Source organism: Pungitius pungitius, chromosome 1 (genome assembly GCF_949316345.1).
Source record: "Pungitius pungitius chromosome 1, fPunPun2.1, whole genome shotgun sequence".
Classification (NCBI taxonomy): Eukaryota; Metazoa; Chordata; class Actinopteri; order Perciformes; family Gasterosteidae; genus Pungitius; species Pungitius pungitius.
The window spans coordinates 23,539,551-23,558,466 of record NC_084900.1 but is presented as its reverse complement, the minus strand read 5'-3'; the positions used below and the strand labels follow the sequence as shown (position 1 = coordinate 23,558,466).

At 42.6% G+C, this 18,916-nt stretch overlaps 1 protein-coding gene across 2 annotated transcripts in view; it reads right to left on the bottom strand.

The window, feature by feature from the left end:
- Window positions 1-1,027: 1,027 nt before the first annotated feature.
- LOC119206810 (plexin-A1-like) overlaps window positions 1,028-18,916 on the bottom strand; it is a 189,511-nt gene continuing 171,622 nt past the window's right edge. For both annotated transcript variants that reach the window (XM_062563282.1, XM_062563286.1), the window contains exons 25-33: window positions 16,916-17,062; window positions 16,232-16,391; window positions 15,657-15,760; window positions 15,474-15,570; window positions 13,226-13,416; window positions 10,515-10,684; window positions 9,825-10,037; window positions 7,980-8,130; window positions 1,028-6,251 (exon numbers count right to left, since the gene is read on the bottom strand). In XM_062563282.1, coding sequence (XP_062419266.1) covers window positions 6,156-6,251; window positions 7,980-8,130; window positions 9,825-10,037; window positions 10,515-10,684; window positions 13,226-13,416; window positions 15,474-15,570; window positions 15,657-15,760; window positions 16,232-16,391; window positions 16,916-17,062 — 1,329 coding nt within the window. In that variant the 3' untranslated portion in view covers window positions 1,028-6,155. The remainder of the gene's footprint in view (window positions 6,252-7,979; window positions 8,131-9,824; window positions 10,038-10,514; window positions 10,685-13,225; window positions 13,417-15,473; window positions 15,571-15,656; window positions 15,761-16,231; window positions 16,392-16,915; window positions 17,063-18,916) is intronic.

The following is an 18,916-nucleotide window of genomic DNA, read 5'->3' as shown; positions in this document are numbered from 1 at the left end:
ATCCAGAATGCAGCAGCTCGACTGGTCTTCAACCTTCCGAAATACTCCCACACCACACCACTTCTCCGCTCTCTTCATTGGTTACTAGTGGCTGCCCGCATCCAGTTCAAAACATTGGTACTGACGTACCATGCTGTAAATGGATCGGGACCAGTCTACATCCAGGACATGGTGAAACCCTACATCCCAACCCGCACACTCCGATCTGCATGTGCCACGCTGCTTGTTCCTCCATCACTGAGAGAAAAGCACTCGACGAGATCGCGACTCTTCGCTGTCCTGGCTCCCAGATGGTGGAATGAGCTCTCTGATGACATCAGGACTGCAGAGAGCCTTTACATCTTCCGTCCAAAACTCAAGACACACCTCTTTAGACTCTACCTTGACTAAAACACTAGCAAACCGTAGCACTAACAAATGGTAGCACTTAAATTGTACTTATAATGGCACTTTTCAATAACATGTTTAGAAACTGCTTATTTGAGGAAAAATGTACTTTCTTGTTACTTGTTCTTCTGAGTTTGTATCTCTATGTGGAAATGCACTTATTGTAAGTCGCTTTGGATAAAAGCGTCAGCTAAATTACATGTAATGTAATTTAACCGCAACATTTTTGTTGAATGTGTGTGCAATACACACAAAAACACATACACATGCACACACGCAACCCTGTATTTTCTCCACCCAGTGAATCATTTGAGACGTTGGAGTCTGGGAAAATGAGTGGATACGGATTGTTCTCTTGTAGCCATTGTTTACATCTTCCTGGCCTGCTTCAGGAAGGATGTCTGCAAAGGCTCATTGTCATTTTGTTTGTTATCTTTCTCAATGTCCTCATCACCATCACGGTGTAAAAGTGCTGGAATCCAACAGAAGCCGCAGATTTCACTCCACCAGAATGTATACAATAACATTTTAGTCTCAAATGTACTGCTTTTGATACTTCAAGCTGCTTTGTTGTGGCATGCACTTGAGATAGACTTAAAACATCTCATGACTTTCAAATCCATAAGTCAGACAGTGGGCTATATAGGGAAGGGGAATGAAAACGTCAGACGACACAGATTTAGCAAAAAACATGTTTAATCTCTCCTTGATGCGTGTCTATTTACATGTAATAAATCTGCAAAATAGGAAAGAGCAGGATATTTACACAGGCGTGAAACAGCCAAAACCTGTCACAGCAGCTTCAAGTCTGAAACTCTTAAAAAGGTATCATAATTCATAAAGTATTAAAACTCTTCAAGATATTTTTTTTTCTTTCTACCGCTCTCTTCCCTAATCTGTGTGTGAAGGTTTTTTTTGTATCATATGCTCTGAAGTGTACTTTAATCTGAGTGAACTCAGTAGGTGTGGAAGCAGGAGAGAACCCGAGGGATGTGAAACTTGTGACAAAGTGTTGCTAAAGGGAAGAGGGAGGGGACAGAACATGACACATTAGGCTTTAAGTTTGTGCGTTGCAGGAGCAGCCATGTTGGAGGGTACAGCCCATACTGAAAATAAGCACATTTCACAAAACATTTCATAATAAATTCAGAGATCTCTTTCTGAAGAAAATGGTTGTAGGTTCCTGAATTATTATCTTGGTTGGTTAAAAATAGCAATAATCTGACATTTTGGGAAATGCCGTTATTCCCAATTTGAGTATACCAATTTCCGATCTGCAACCTATACTCAATATCAAGCTAGAGCTACGATACCGTTAGCTTAGCTTAGCAGAGGAACTAGTTACCAGAGAGCGCAGCTAGCCTGTCTCTGCACACATAAATCAACTAACCAGCTTCTCAGTGCTTGTTTTTTTTACTTCTGGGCAGAGGTAAGCAGGTTATTTCCCCTGCTCCGCGTCTCCATGCTAAGCTAAGCTAACCATATTCTCTCCCCCAGCTTCACACTCAGACAGATTTGAGGGTGGTGTTCTCAATTATCTCTTTAACGCTTCACCATGAAAGCAAATAAGCACAGTTCCTTCATTTTGAGAAATGAGATGATTCACTTTGTTTGTTGAGAGTGGCCCGATACCAATTTCTGTTTTAGGAGTAGATTTAAGTGCACAGCTAAAGTCACAAAGTAGCTTAGCTCAGCCGAACGTGAAAAAGGGTGAATCATAGTGAATGAACATAACACACCAACGATCCAAAAGTCATTTGTTTGTCAAACAAAAATAAGAAAATGACATAATTTAAGGGCCAGCCATTCTGTCCACAAACCTATCATCTCAGTCTCACAACTAACAGAACTATTGCACTTCAACATTCATCTTGCATGATGTTGTAAACATGTATATTACACATTTTGGACAGGTACCTTGAATCTGACCCTTTGAAAACATTAAAGGAAATTCACCATTTTCAGGATGGGCTGAGCCAGAAAAGCCCCGGTGAACAGATCTGCAGAAGTCAATCGCCAAGAGAATCTCTCCCTCCTCCTCCTCCCTCCTTCATCACTGTATATAACTATGTGGAAGTCAAGTTACACAGATGCAACGGAATGGATAATGAAGCGGCCTTCAAAGTGTTTCCTCTGCCTTGCCCAAGTCTTTTCATCTTATATCCCAACAAGTGGTAAAGCAGAAAACAAGAAGCGAAACTAAGATACAACAGAACCAGAGACCAAGTGAGCTTTCTGCTGCCATCTCGCTGATTTCGCTTTTTTGCATTTTTACTTCACCAACTAAGCCTCATTACCATTTCCACACCTCTAAAACGATCCCCATCAAAAGAAGAGTTGAGCAAGTGAATAACAGCCAGACATAAATGCATCAGGCTGGTTCAGTCATTAAATCATATGTACCAGAATGCATTAGAGTGCTTGAGTGTGGAAATAACACTACATCAAATTCACCACTTATCAAGCGTAAATACAAAAACGTAATACTTTCCATGAAGGAGTATTTCAATGACTTTAACTTAGTGCTAACTCTTCATATGGAAGAACTGAAAGGTCGATTAGAGATAACTTTCTCCTGTTGTGGATTAAAATAAGCTTCGGTTTACCCTGCGGAGATCAGTGGTTCCAGTATTTAAGCACGTAGTACGCAGTATGTTTCATTTGGGCCAAACACGGCATCCTAAAAGAACGAATCCATCGAGGGTAATGTATGCCTTTTAAATGCCAAGCGAACATGCAATTGGTTAGGTTGCGTTAAGGGTTGGTCCAGGTCTCGAATGCATCTTTAAATAAATAAACAAAAAGTTAACACCTAGACAAAATAAGTGATGTCTAAATGTGAAAGGGCGCAGAGAATTGATGTCCAGTATCAGGGAAAATAGTGTATAACTTCCATGCCAATGCACCTTGGAAATCATTCATTATGTAGTAGGATTCCTATTTAGACTAGCATGTTAGCTAGGTAGCTGCCTCAACTGCAATAACCAACATCAGCTAACATGCAGCTAGCACCCTGCAATGCCTCATTGTCACATAAAAAGAGAAATCCGGTTACTTAGATCTCATTCTTGCCTGAACTTGATTGCTATTTGCCAGTTCTTGAAAGCTTATTCTGGAGAAATTGCTGCTCAAAGACACACAAAAAAGAGGCCTGGGCCTGAATGTACCACAAGGGCATAAGTGACTACTAACTAACCAATCCCAGCCTCAAACAAATGCCTTCTGGAGCTTTGCTCACATACCTTTTACTTAGTTTACAGTTTTGTAAAAACTTATGTGAAAAGGATGATGCTTATCATATTTATAAATACAATTAACAAATATGAGTACTGTATAGGTATGTTTTTATCCGGGTTGGGCTTTCAAAGTTCTTTCAAAAATCTTCTAGTGTGTGAATGTGCCATCTTTGCCATCAGAGTATTAAACGCACCCAACGTTACTGCAGCATAGGCACGTTTTTAGGTCCATGGGTGGGTCGTATCGCAGGGGGCTTTTTCGTGTGCTTAAAAGCGTTTTGGGTGTTTCTGATTCACTGGGATCTACTAAATCTGCAGTTACAGCCATCTATCACCACAGCACATCCCAAGAAAGGCTGGCATCGTTCAGGTTCCCCTTCGCCAACTCAAGCCGACTTTTAAGCCAAGGCTCGAGAGGTCCAGCATGCATCTGGAAAGTTCTGTGCTGTCTGATCATGATCAAAAATGGGTGACTCTAGCGTCAGCTGATTAAAGGCTTTTCCACACAGTTGCAAGTCAGAAAAAAATTAGAGGGATGCACTGTTGAAGAGGAAAAAACATGAAATGGTTTTGAGGCATCTCCAACAATTTCCTTTGAAGAAGGATGCATCGGATGCATTATAATCTGCTTTGTTCAGTTGTTTGCTTTCAAAACAGAGTTGATCTTGACCTCTGACCTCTGACCCGGTACTTGAGACGCCCGTTCTAGTGCTCCATGTTTCAAACAAACTCTTACAGGATGGATGACGGCACACAGTAAACATTACCCTGTTTGGTTTATCAATCTTTCAATCTATTTTTCTAGTTTGTTATTGACCGTGTAGCATATTTTTACACTCACAGGAGAAAGGAATGTGTCATTGATGTATCAATTGTTTTTTTAAGCATTGCAAGATAATGCTGAACAGCACGTATTGGAAAGGAAACAATTCAGTTTTTTTAAACCCTATCAAAACACAATACAAAACAAAAAAAGAGAAAGGCCTTCAACCGGTACAAAATCACTTACATAAATCAAGCTACATTTTGTTTTCATAAACCACATTCACATTTCAAAAGGGGGTACCTTTAGCCGGGGCGTCTTCACTGCAGACGAGAAAACAAGCCAAAACATGAGACAGCGCTGTTTCACCTTTCTTCTGCACACCCAAGTTGGGCCTGACCCATACCTTTTTTTTTTCTTTTTTTTTCAGGCAAGAGGAGAAGTCTAGAAAACTACATCAAGAAGTCGAAGAGCGCAGTGTACCAAATTCTCAAATGCTCTGCTGGGCCTTTTTAGTGGCTTCCACAGGAATGTCTTTTGTGTGAATCAGCTGACCAGGCCATGTATTTGGTTTCTCCTAAAACAAACACAAAAGCACTGTAGGTCGGTGTAATATATATGTGTATATATATATATTTGTATATATACACATATACAAACACACATATATACATATGTATGTATATGTTTAAAATTTCACTTTTAGTCACTAAGCATGTCAACATTTTCATCATAGCACATCTCCTCTAACAAAAAGAAGTCTCTTTGCACTAAACAACATTCAAAGTAAAACATGGCACAGGACGACTTTTTTCTTGTGTTTTCATTGTTTTCAACTTGGAAATATCAAATAGTCTTCTCAAACTTTTTTTGTACACCACTATGGAAAACATTTTTTTTTTTTCAATTTTCAATTTTTTTTTTAAAACAAGGTATGTATTCATATATCTATATCTATATCTATATATATTCATATATCCTTTTCTTTCATTTGATTTAGCTTTGTTGTGCAAATTCAGCAGTGACACAAGTGGCACAGCACAGGGGGAGAGGAGGCAGTTAAAGGAGGGAAAGAAATAGGTTTATAAAACATAAGCGGAATTATGAAACTGAAAATGTCCTGAAATGTTGATCACAGGTTGCAGAGTTTGTTCTGGAGGAAGAGTTTCCCTGCAAAGTTCTTCCTCCTTACCAGCACCAAGGCTGCTGCGCTGTAGCCGACCTCGACCTCTGACCTCACAGTAGTGGACAGCCAGGAAATAAAAGATCCTTGTTTCTTATTGGCTGCCAGTTTAAACTTGTAGCCTTGGCTGTGGAGAGCCCCTCGCTGGCGGCCTACACCTTTGCAGTAGCATTTCAGCTCTGGATCCAGCTAGGTGAGCTTTTTGGTCAGCAGTGTGCCGATGCCGATCATGGACAAAGTACCCAAGTGCTGCACCCGTAGGAGTCTAGATGAGATGAGGGCCTTGATGAAAATAAACGCTCTTCTGAGCTGAGGTCCATAATGGCTGAGGCTGAGGGTGCGCTTGATTTGGTTGTTGGGAGCTGGGTTGGTGGCTCAGAGAGAAAAAGAAAAAGCCAGCCCCGGAGTGGCCTCAGTTCCAAACTCTGCCGTCTCTCCTGTGTGCTGCTGCTGCTGCTGCTGGCCGCTTGTGTCCTTGCAGTCCTTTCCGCTGCTGTTTGTGAAGGGGGTAACGGACAGACTTCTAACGTCAAAGGGCCAAAAAATGTCACGCGTGTCGAAGGTCGTCGTGAGGACGGGCCGGTCCTCAGCTGGCCAGCGCCATGGTGTCAATGACCTGCTCCAGCTTTCCGCGTAGCCGCTGTCTGCGCGACTGGTCGTCCTTCTGTAACGCCGACAAGATCTAGAAAAGGGATGTGGAAGCAGATTAAACAAAATCATCACACCGTAACCACTAATTTCAATCCTATAACTGCGGTATAATATGCTTTTTAGCCCTTAATGTGTGCTCATTCATTTCAGCTTCAGCAACTATGTGTATAGTGCATTAGCGTTAGTGTGTGCGTTAGCATGTAAAGCACGTCTGCATACATTTTTGGCTCTGTGCGTTTGTGGGTGTAAGGTCAGCATATGTGTTAGGGGCGATGGAGTCTTTGCAGCTGCCTACATCTGGATAATAGGCTGTAATGAAGGGGAGCACTTGGTTTGAATGGAGCCAGCTGTAATCAGTCAGCAAAAGTACTGTAATACTGCCTCCATTGAGGGAAGCAGGGGGGAGGCAACCTTTCACTGCACAAAAGCAGAGGTTGACAGAGACATGTGCATGCCTATAAGCAAGCAGAGTGAGAGGCAGGTCAACTATTCGTGGTAGGGGAATGTAAAGGTATGGACGGGCAGAAGAACAACCAGCATTTCTAAATCCACTAATTAGCATCTTGCCTGTTTAATTCTTAAGAAAAATCCACATAAGAATCAAATATTTGAACTTATCTGCCGGCCTATTTCTTTGCCAGTGCAGTGACTTCCTCGAGCCATGTCGTCACTGTGAGGTTGCCAGGCAACCAGCTGAAGCCTAAGAGGGGTCGATGCACCCAACCAAGGGCAATTTAGACCACAAATTTATGTTTTTTACTTGCTTTTGATCGGGCAGAAATGAAAGTGGAATCAATCATCTCATCTACCTTCTATGCCCCACACATAGTTCCTGCAAAATTACCCGGATGACCTTTTCAGACAGTGCTACTGATTTGCATTATTCCCACATGTACCACATTCAGGAGCAATTAAAGCTTGGACCTTTTCACACATGTCATGGTGATGCCAGAAGAGATGGGAGAACAATGCAAAGTCCAGCAAAAGTTGGTTATGCAACATTTCAAGACTGAAGAGAAGAAAAAGAAGATGGTGAAAAACTAGATAGACGTAACCCTGCAATGGTACTGCTTTCATTCTAGTGCCATTCACACCAGAGCATATGCAGGAAATGCTACTGGAAATTAAAAGGATAGACTGCATGTGTGAAAGGGGCTTAAGCATGAAAGCAAATGGCAGGTGATATGTTATATGTTTTAAATATTAACTTGATCTGATGGTTCAAATCATTCAAACAGCAAGTTTTTAATGTGTGGTAGACTGGAAATGTCACCTGACATTGACATGACACCTAGGGTTTCTCTGTGATGCTCTTATTTACTTCTTATTTACTTTAAGATGGTTGCCCAGGCAACCAAACTGTACCTCTGCTGGCTGTAGCTTCATTTTTAAGTCTGAGAAAGGGGAGTCGTACTCATCTTCTCATCATTCAACAAGAAAGTCAACAAGCAAAAATGTCTAAATATTTCTTTAAAAACAACAACGTGCACGCGCCTGGTTGAAAAGTAAAGCTGACTTTTAATCAGCAGGCAGCAGCTGTAGGATTGTTCAAGCAAGCCTCTGATAATGAAGCGCCATTAACGCCATAATGTGTTAAGCTCACGCCATAATTGTGCATCCTAATGGTGATAATACCTTCCAGCGCTCGGCGATGTGGGCTGGGTTTCAGTGTAATTGAATGAAAATGACCTCTTGGCACTAGTCAGTCAAGTGATGTGACACAGCTACCGAGTCAACCATCGTTCAGCACTCTGCTCACCTCGTCTTTGTATTTGATGATGTAGGAGTAGATCTCGTGCAGCGCCGACATACTGTTGAACTGGCTGAGGTGCAGGCGCGACTGCTCTGCAAGGTAGGCACTCATGTCCTGGTCACTGATGGCTGGCATTCTGGATATGTCCGAGTAATACCTGGAGGACAGTTCAGACAAGGGCTTTATGCATTGGGCCCTTCATATTCCATCCAAAACTCAATGTACATGTTGTATATTATATATTTTGAATGCAAACTGTGGCAGCTGGTGGCCGGCCTTCTCACTGGAGCTTTGATGCAGTTGACAATTCCATTTTTACAATATTTAGCTAATGTTTCAGTATGTTTTTGGAAGACCGACGGAACGAATGGACACAGAAGGGACATGAGCATCAAGACACTGCGGAAGAGGAGAGAACTGTGTAACATTCCTGAGCATCAAAAACGTATTTCTATTTCGATAAAAGGGTAGATTTAATTTTTAGGGAGAGCAGGGAAGGACCTTTGTTTCACCAGATTCATATTGTTTTTGAACTTTAAGATTAAAGGATGATCTGATATCTGCATCATCACTATAATGCATACAAGCTCCCCCCATTCCCGTTTCATACAGTCCCTTGTTAATATAACATAATAGCATTAACGGGTATATCTCAGAGCTGTTGAATGCCCCTAAAGAGCAAAAACTCTTTAGAAAGTAAAGGATTATTTAAATAATAAATTCTAATATTGAGCTATACACAGATCTGTTTGCAGAATCCATAATCAACCATTTCAAGGTTTACTACACCGGGGCAAGCTGCTGTTCAGCGTGAATTAAGAGACGCTATAAAATCAAGGTTTAACTTCACCCAATTAACCATCACCTATAAATCCATATCTCATAGTGCCTTCACACACTCCGTGAAAGCCTTAGGACTCGCTGTAGCACGTCCAAGTGTGTCTCTCAAAATAAAGAAATGGACCATGCACAAAGGACAAGTCATTCATCGGATTTATTTAACCTGTCTTTATCCAGGTCAATCCCATAGAGATTTTTAAACTCTTTTACTAGGAGCACGATGATGGCCACAAGTTACACAACACATAAACACACGTGGAAATAAAACAATGAAGCAACAAAACAGAAAAAAGCATACATAGATAAAAAACAACCCGAAACAATCATTAATCTCGTTTAAAATGGCCATTTTGTGTTTTAAAAAATTGCAGTTTAAAATGTAGATATTTAAAAAATGATTATGGTGTATATACTTCCTGATTCTCTCCTACAAGAAGAAGTGGGAGAAACTGCATTTCATATTGCCAGAGAAACAAGGACTGTTGGTTTGGAGCTGAATTACAGACGATGGGAGAAAAGTTATTTTTAGTGAGAGAAGTCAGATAGTTTCAGCAAATCCGTGTGATTTTTTGCTTCTTTTTTGCTGTTATGAATTTGATACCCAAAGGGATTTTTTTTGTCTTAAGACGTAAATTCGATTGGCGACCTTAAAATGTCACAGACAGAACTGGTATTAGGGATATTTTCTACTCTGTGTGCACTGTATTTCATATTCATTGGCCTGGGGCAACCGGTAATTAAAGTACACGACTTCTTTTGCGCTAATTTAATAGAACCGTGTACTCTGAGAGCAGGGAAATGCTTCAAATGCTACTAGCGGATAAAGTTCAATCTGTTATGTTCTCTTAATCGTACAGATGTTTTTAGCTGAGTTGTTTAAAATGAGTAATTTATCTCACCACTCCACCTCACCCTTTTTTTGAAGACAAGTTCCCAGCAACACACACAATATCAAGACCTGTCTTTGCCCTCAATGTGGATTTGAGTGCCCGTTGGTCGAGTTTGACTTACCTCTCGACCCAGTTCTTGTAGTTGGGGATGTCTTTAGCGTAGAGGAGCTTATTTGAAGGGGAGTCTTTTCCAAGCTTGTGTTCTGACGTTGAACAGGAGTCCATGAAGGTCTGCGCCACCACGGACAGACAGGCGTCTGAGATGCTGTTCTTCTGGATGTCAAAGACAAACTGGGGGTTCTTGATGACGTTCACCCAGAACCGCAGAGGAAGACTGGAGAGAAAGAACAAAATAGACCAACACGTAATTAAATGAAAATGGAAGCGAGAGCTGATTTGATATATTTTCATTTCACGCAACGTATGCACACTAAAGCTTATTTTTGTGATGGGTGATATTGTGTTTGTATAAATCTTGCACAGTTAGTGCTATGGCCCTGAGGCAATGTAGCAGTCAACTAGTAGAAAACTTTAAAAGAGCATTAATTGGAAAAAAAGACTGTCTGTGGGAAAAGAGCAAAACCTGTGATTGCAATAAACGCAAAGAAATACTGCAATCTCTGACGATTTTATTAAATTGTCCATTAAATTATGATCAGGAATCAGACAAGGCGATTGTTTTCATTTGTTATGCATTTTGGATTTATTGATTTAATATAGTACTTCTGTATATAGACCATCACAGTTGCATAACAACAGTTTGGCCAGAAGAAAAAAATAAGCGTGGTAACTAAATACGTGTGTCACTTACCAGTTGCTCTTCCAGGTGTGCCGCACGTCGTAGTCTGTAATGGAGTGTTTGTCGGCCTGCTCGTCCAGGAAGTCGAACATGTACTTGATGGCCAGCGGCAGGGCGCTGCCTCTGTGTGCCGTGCTGAAGATGGTCTCAAAAAGGTCGTCCACAAACTTTTGTAGCGTACCCTGATCAAAAAGGACGAGGAAAAAAAGGGAAAACGAGAGGAATTTAAACTGGAAGGTCAAAGAAGTTCAACTATTTTGTGCACATACTGTATTAGTCTTCTAGTTTCTAGGTCTTAGACATTAAAGATTTAAATTGTAATGCGGAAGCGAGACCTGGGATCTCATTTGATTCTATTGGACGTTCCCACACAACCTCACAAACCTTCTATAATCCTATATAGCCAAGTTGAAATGGACTGGTTAATCAACCACCCTATGAAATCCCAGAGAGAAGGCGAACAACGATCATAAACATTATTTTCCCTTTGTTTTATGACAGAATACAAAGTACCAATTCCAACCACTTGTATCCAGAGCCCCTGAATGGGCCATAGCTTTGTGCATTTCCAGTATGAATGGCCCCAGTGGGAATCACAGGGATATCTCGGGCTCCCTGACTGCGTCGCTCTGGCCGCTGATTCTACAGAATCAAAAGGAACACCAGCTCGAGGATTTGGATGGAGCTCCCCTCCAATGACAATGCCTCAACATAATTGCATCAAATGTAGCTAAAAGGATTTCCCCAACAACGCATTTGTTTTCCAGATTTCTCCATCTGGCAGAACCTATTACGAAGGAAATGTTTGGGGATCACATTTAGTCAGCCACTGCGAAATGGAACAGGAATGAATTCCTGTTCCGGCCGCAGATCAAAGTACCGAGATCTGCATAAACAAGACGCAGAAAGACAGCTATTGAGAGACAAGGACAAGATGAGTTTCTCAATTGCATTTGCCTTTCTGCTTTGTCATCATGCATGGCTAAATCTTCAGTCCCTCAACAAATCACCGTCTCCTGACACCTCCTGTATCTGCCTCCCTGCACTCTGCACCACAAGCTCACCTTTTATTAATCTGTTTTCTTTATTATTACCAGTTGAAATTGAAAAGCTGGCCCTCTTGCAACTGCCCATTGCTGTATTACCCTCCTGATGCTACAATTAGAAAAGAGACAATGACCAGAGACTTAAAGGGGGAATAAAAAGACAGCTGGACGCTGCATGAATCCAAGATGGAAGGAATTGTTATGTTTCTTACAGTACTACAGATGTTGTTGCAATGAATGTAATAAACAATAGCAAGTAATCTTCAATCAAGTACTTATTCAATAAAATGTTTAGGTCGTCCCACAACGACTAACAGAAATTGGCAACAGATCACTCTAAACCCATCTATAATATGAGGACTGATAGACCTCTACCAACCCTACAGATGTACAGTGTTCAGGCCTTGCTCAAGTCTTCAATTTCCTCTCGTAGACCAAAATTGTTTGTCGCCGGAAGACACAGCGTCCAAGCTTTTAGTTGCCACCGGAATACCACAAGGATCCATGCTTGGTCCTCTTCCTTCTTAATATATGTATTGCCTCCATTGGTCTCGCCCTTGACTCACAAGTTTCTTTTTCCCCACGGTTGGTATGCTCCTAATACCCAGCTTTGTCCTTGCTGTCGGGAAACCCCACCAGGGTGGCATTAACCTAAGCCCCATTCACTAATGCCTTGATTTGTCACTTCTACGATGTGTTTAGTATATAATGTTTAATATAAAAGCAGGATATGTACATTTCAGTTGGTGATTCTTTTTCAGTCTATTGAGAATGAAATGATCAAACGACTGCTACAGCTAAAGACAACATGAGGACACAAAATAGCATTCAGACATCATTTACATTACATTACATGTCATTTAGCTGACGCTTTTATCCAAACCGACTTCGTTAAATAAGCAGATTTACAACTTGTTATAGATAAGAGTCATCAGTACAATTTAAGGTACTACTACTCCTACGGCAGGTCTTTCAGAAATCTTATACCGCATATACATTGGCCACATCAGCTAAATATTCACCCATGACATTGAAAGTCTTCAGAGAGCACTAAGCTACGCTTTTCTGCTCTCCAACACAACAAGCTTCGACAACACAGCCACTTCTCCGCCCAATTTACACGTATGACACATGACACAATAAAAAACATACAGAAGAAGTTAAGCAAAACCTTTTTTCTTTCTGTTGTACATTGTACGAATCTGAGCCTCAGTGGGGAAAACCAGAGCTGCTGGTGGAAGCACATTGACCTACAGATGCCAGCTGCTTCCTGCAGTGTTTACCATCAACAACGGAAACAAATACAAACGTTTTTCTCCCCAGCGGATACTTGGATATAAAAAATAGGGGAAATAGGGTGAATTTTGAACATCCTTTACACTGGCCACTGGCTCGAAACCCACCTACCTGAATTCCTTTACTACACAGTGAAAATCAACCCTCATTTCACATTCGCATGTGATATATTTGAAGACTGCTCAATGAGCTGCAGACTCTCCTAGTAGTCTCCTCTCTCTCTCTACTAGTAGTTTCCTCTGCCATCAAATAAGTGAGGTGGATCCCTTTACTTTAAAGAGAGGATAGTGCTGAAAATATGCCATCAGTCTGAGTTTCAGTGGTAAGTTTTACTGTTCCCGGATGGTTCAAAGTGAAGTTTAAGAGTTTTTTTTAACTTACTTTCGTAGCAAGCAGCCGTGTCAGGTAGATCTCAGAGACCATCTTGCTGCCTCGGTCGCCCTCCCTCTGGTCCGAATGGTCGTGGTTCTTCACCAGATGCCACAATTTAGTTCCACTCTCCAGGTCCGGGGTTATCATGGGTGTTCGTGATCGTAGGCTGTCTGGACTACTGGCCGTCCTCAGCATACTCTCTAAAGCCACAAACACAAAACTGAATGTCACAGAATGTCAGCTCCCTTAAAATTGCATTCAGGAAAGTCAAATAAGACATGTAGATTCTCTTTAAATGACCAACAATCACCAAGCACTCTGTGACTGTGACTCACACTACCTCTTCCCTTTTCTCCATCGGCTGTGACTCCTTCATTATTCATTACGCAAGAGTCAACGTTGATAAGAGCAGAGCAAGGAGATGAATATCTACGACTGTTCCATTTAGGATGGAGAGGGGAGAAAGCAACAAGGGAGGTGGAGGAGAGAGCTTTTCTCCTGACAAGCTTTAGCTCTCTGGGAAGAGGGCATATGGGATGGGTGGAAGAGGTGGAGAGATAAAAGAGAGTTGCTGATGCAGGCTGCAATCCCTTTATGTCCAGTGAAAGGAGGGAGAGGAGATGACATGGAAAAGTGGGTGGGTGGGCTGAATGGACAGAGACACAAATAAGGTTTGCAGTGGGGGAGAGGGGCGAATGAAAGAGGCAGAGTGTCTCGTGCTGCTGTTGCTCTTGCCGGCGGGATGCTGAGTGGCTCTGATTCCAAACCCATCATGGCCACCGGTGGACAAAACCCCCCCGCGCTCATAAACGCACCATGATGCGGCACACACACACACGTCATCACTTTTAAATGGTAAAGCAAACAAAAACACACAAGTAGACACTTTTTTGATTGCTCTGAAGCAAAATAGCAGCAGGTGAGTGTTTTTGCAGGTTGAGATAATTCATAAAACTCAAAGAAATGTCTCTCCACTAACCCAGTACTCAACCATTGGTGGTTCTTTTCTTCAGCTGCTTCCATTTTTGTTCAAGTAAAGGGCACCTCCATACAGATGAAATCATAGACTATGACTTACATATTTCTACACCGGCACTGAATCTCATGGGGGCTGGTAGCAATAAAACACCAATAATTATAACATGGGTCCACACTTTCGTTGAATTCCACAGAGATTTTTGTATCTTTCAGGTAGCTTCCTGCACTGGCCTCAATGTTGGTTTAGGAAGCAGCTGTTTGCGGCCTAAAAAGCTCTCAAACAGATATGCTGAGCAGATATTGAGGAAAATAGCCACATTAAATTGCATTTTGGCTGTTCTGTCTGAACCTTTACCTGCATGCAACCAAAGCCGGCTCATACCAAAATCTTTTCCTGTTGCCTAAATATTCTGCATTATTTTGCGGATTTCATTAAAAGGGGATTCTTCGCATAAACCTAAAGACCACCACGTCTGTATTTGATGACAGGGTTTGAGCAGAAAGCAGCGGTCTCACTCTGCGGCTATTCTCAGGTACCACGATTAATCTGCCCTCAGATAACAGCTCAGATAAAGGGGAGCCCAGCACTCAAATGGTTAATGTGCATAGTGCGTAACCGCGGCTTGATTTCAAATGAATCCCATCAAGGACCTTTAGTTTCACGTCAAATCCTCTTCTCTCTGTACATTTTCTGGAGGAATTCACGATGAAAAATAAGAGACAGAAATACTACCACAAAAACCGCCTGTTACGCATTGAAAAATAAAAGGTTTGTATTCTAACCTAAACGTTTGCCGCGTATTTTTAGAGAAAATCCAGATTATTTCTTTGGTCAAGATCAGCAGAGGTGATAACAGCTGTGCATGCCTATGGGACACTGCCTATTTTGTGTCAGACAAGACTCTATTCCCTTTTACTACGAGTCGTTTATCTTCTAAATTGTTTAATTTTCCAGTGAAGTATACTATATGGATGCCAGGCATCTGTCTGTCGCTGACTGCCAGGTGCTCCCTGTCTCTCTCACCAGCTCTTTTTCAGTCAGCTGGGAATCGAGGTGTCTACTTCAATGCCTGTCATTTACTTGCTGCTTGGAAGTGGCCCTGGAATAGCCTTGCCCTGGGCTGATAGCGAGGGATAAAAAGGATTGGCATTGACAGAGAATGGAGCTCAATCATGGCCACGATAAACAATCGGGCTGAGGTAGACAGGTGGAGGGACGGCAATCATTGGCCGTAGGATTTAAATAGGGCGGAGTTCGAGAGGAGAACGCTGGTCCTACCGTATCTACTGAGGCTCTTGGTGAAGGTGGAGGAGTTGGAGATGTTGTAGGCAGAGTTCTGCTTCGGCACCAGGGCGATCACAGAGCCGTCAGTCACCTGTACGCCAGAACAAACAAACCCCAAAATGTTCACTGCGTGAATCCAACCGAGCCCTTGACTCCCGCCCGTCTGCGCCCGCGTACCTGATAGTGAGCCAGCGTGTTGAGCCGTTTCCAGTCATTGTCGATCTTAGTGGTTACGTCTTCGTCTTGCAGAATGATCCTAGCCATGCGACCTTGGCGCCATTCTTCAGGGAAGAAGGAACATGACGTGTATACAGATTCATCCGATTCTAAATCTCTTCTTTCATGTTTTGTGTGTTTCTCAAACAACTTCAAGTCAATGATATGTTTTGGATTAGTCATAAATGAGTACTCAAACAATCGACTACTACAAACTGTTGCATTGCACCATGTCTGCAACAATGTCACCGGGTTGCCGTTCAGCAAATTGCACTATTATTGCAATGGGGGGAGTCAATTGGATCGAAAAATGAATGAACCCTTTGAGGCCGCTCCGAGCTGATTGATGGAGGCTTAGGGGTCATGCAAGCAGCCCACTCCTTCTGTGAATTCACCCTAAAAGAGTTGAGTGCTGAACTACGTATTTAACTCATATTAATGCCCCCTCTGAAGGACCTTTATGTCGAGCCATTCCACCTGTGCACATGTCTCATAGAGTGCTATTAATATGCGATATGCAGTACAGTGTGCCTTACCCAGGTCCATGTCAGAAGCTTTAGGTCGCTGTGAGTAGGGGCTGCCCTTGTACACAGCATCGAGCAGCTTCTCTTTGACCTGAGTGATGGTGTCACAGTTGAGACACTTGACCGTCACCTCTTGGGCGTTTTCGTTCTCTGGGTTCACGCAGTGCAACGTCTGGGGGGGTCGGGGGAAACACAAAAACAAAAACAAGTTGGAAACAAAAGTCATGGGAAATCTTAAAGATTTGCACTTTCACAACCGGTTGGATTTGCGGCGGCTATTTTTAAAACCTGGGCATTTTTGTTTGCCGCTCAGTTGTCTTGGGGATACAACAAGCAGACCAAACCAAAACCTCTGAAGCGGATCCCGCTGACAAGTAGGTTTGTCTCTGTGATCCAAACCTGGAGCGCTTGGTTTGGTGAGAGAGTGCGATTCGCAGCGGGCTGCAGTTGGGCAGGTTCACGGCCAGTTCGGGTTCTCTCCCTCCCCAACCCCAGCGCCGCTGCGTTTGCACTGGGAGCGTTTGCCTTCCCCCGCAGCGGGCCAATCCAGCCGGAGGTGGCCGCCACATTTCAGCCGCTGATTAGTTTGAGCTTTGCTCTGAAATTGTCATCGGCCAACGTGACTGAGGCTTTACAACTCGTCAGGGGATTTCGGATCGAAGCCGACAAGCCTCGAGACACAACGGGACTACTGACCAGTGTTTTGTAGTCAATCTGTTGCCTGATGAGCTTGTCCTCGCTGAGGGAGTAGCGGGCTTCTCCCGTGATGGCGTCTATGGGCCCCTTCTCCATCTGCTGCTTGATGGCACAGTAGAGCATGAACAGGGGCTCCCCGGCACATTCCTGGCGAGGAAGCAGACGCAGAGAGGTCGGAGTTATAAGCAGTTTGACCAAAGAAGAGATGAATGAACTTTCATGTCATTTAATTAGTGTCCACATTTGTTGTTTTTGAGAAAAGCAGGTTGCTGCTTCATTCCACTACAGAGGGAGACACAGGATTAAAATGCATTTGGTGATTGCATGGGTTATTTAAACATTAATGTACTCCACACATAGTGCAGCAGCATTAGCACAACATTTTTGGTGCTCTCAGGTTGTGAAGCAAGCCAAAAAGACATTACTCTCAGCGATGAAATTTCAGGGTAAACATCGGGCAAATCAAGCTGAAGAGACCTCTTGATGTCCATGTTAAAGTAAATCTCTTCAGTTCTCCCCCGCTGTCTACATCTCGGCGCTCATTTGACTTCGACACAGATGTTATGAATATGTTTCCCCACTCTCAGCTCCGTCAAAGACCCTCGCCAATCAATAGTGTCAGTAGTTGTCACTTGGGCCCTGACTGAAGTAGCTGCAGTTTAGAGGGGAGAGAGAGGAGACATCGCGGCCTATACTCATCCTGACGAGAGCTTAATGATCGGCCGTGCAGCGCTCAGGGAGATACTTCAGACCGCGTGTGTGTGTGTGAGATGAATAAGGTCCAGATAACAACAGAGGAAAGCACTAATTCATCTGTCTTACTTTTAAGCATACTCTACACATCCCTTTTTCTTCCTAACACAAAAAAATTCTCATTTTTTGGTGCTATTTCATCTGCCTCTTTTTCTTTCACATTTTACATTCCAACAGGCAATATGTTCTGTATATTTCTGTAAATCCCTATCATCTTAATTGTCAACGAAGGTTTCAAATGTTTGATGAGCTCGACCACAAAAGGAATCCTGGAGAATTTTTGTTTTTATGGACATAAAATGATTGAACTGAAATTATTGAGTCAGCTTCAGGGGGGAATGAACAGTGACATGTGTTACCTACGACGACAATAACTTTGGTTGGGTTGTCAGTCTCTGACAGTCCAGCCCATCTCAAACTAATGTTCCCAATGTTGTGGAAATGATGACAAAAAAAAACATTTAAAGAAGTTGTGGTGAAGAAAACCCTTTTCTTTCTTACTCACATATTTGAATATATCGCACTTTATTCAAATCATCCTGTCAGTACCTCCTACTCCATCTTTATTTCCTTCTTCCTCTCTCATTTCCCGCTTATATCCAACTTCCCATTTCCTTTCCTCTTGCTCTACTTAATTGTCATGGCCTCCTCTCATCCTCTTCTCTCTCCCCATCACCTCTGACACCTCTAACCCCTCCCTCCCTCCCCTCTCGCCTTCCTCAGTCCGCCGCCTAACGAGAACCTTGTTAGCATCTGGGCCAATTAGGTGGGCAGCTGCTAACACGACCACGCAAGCATGCGTCACGGCTGCTACGCTTTCGCCTTCCTCGCTCTGGCTTGTCTTTGAAATTTGCCTTTGCGCCGTATAGTGGCTTCATTAAGGTCCCTAATTGTATGCTGACATTTACACTTCAGGGACACAAAGCTGTCTCTTGCCGCTCTGAAGGAAAAGCTACTGCATCACCAACAAGCTGCACGGGGACATTGTGTATCTATTATTTTACAATTTAACAAATGTGAGCGCGAGAAAAGGTAATGTTTTAAATAACTGTATAGATGCATTTTGAGCAGGAAATACACTAGAATCACCTCATGTACACAATATGCATTAGTAATGCAATTAGGATTATACCGGCATACAATGACAACGGCGCCCAATTTATAAACAGAGGCAAACCAACAAAGAGAGAGAGACAAAACACCGGATCCCTCGTTAGGCTCTGAAACAGCCTCAGACAAGAAGAGGAC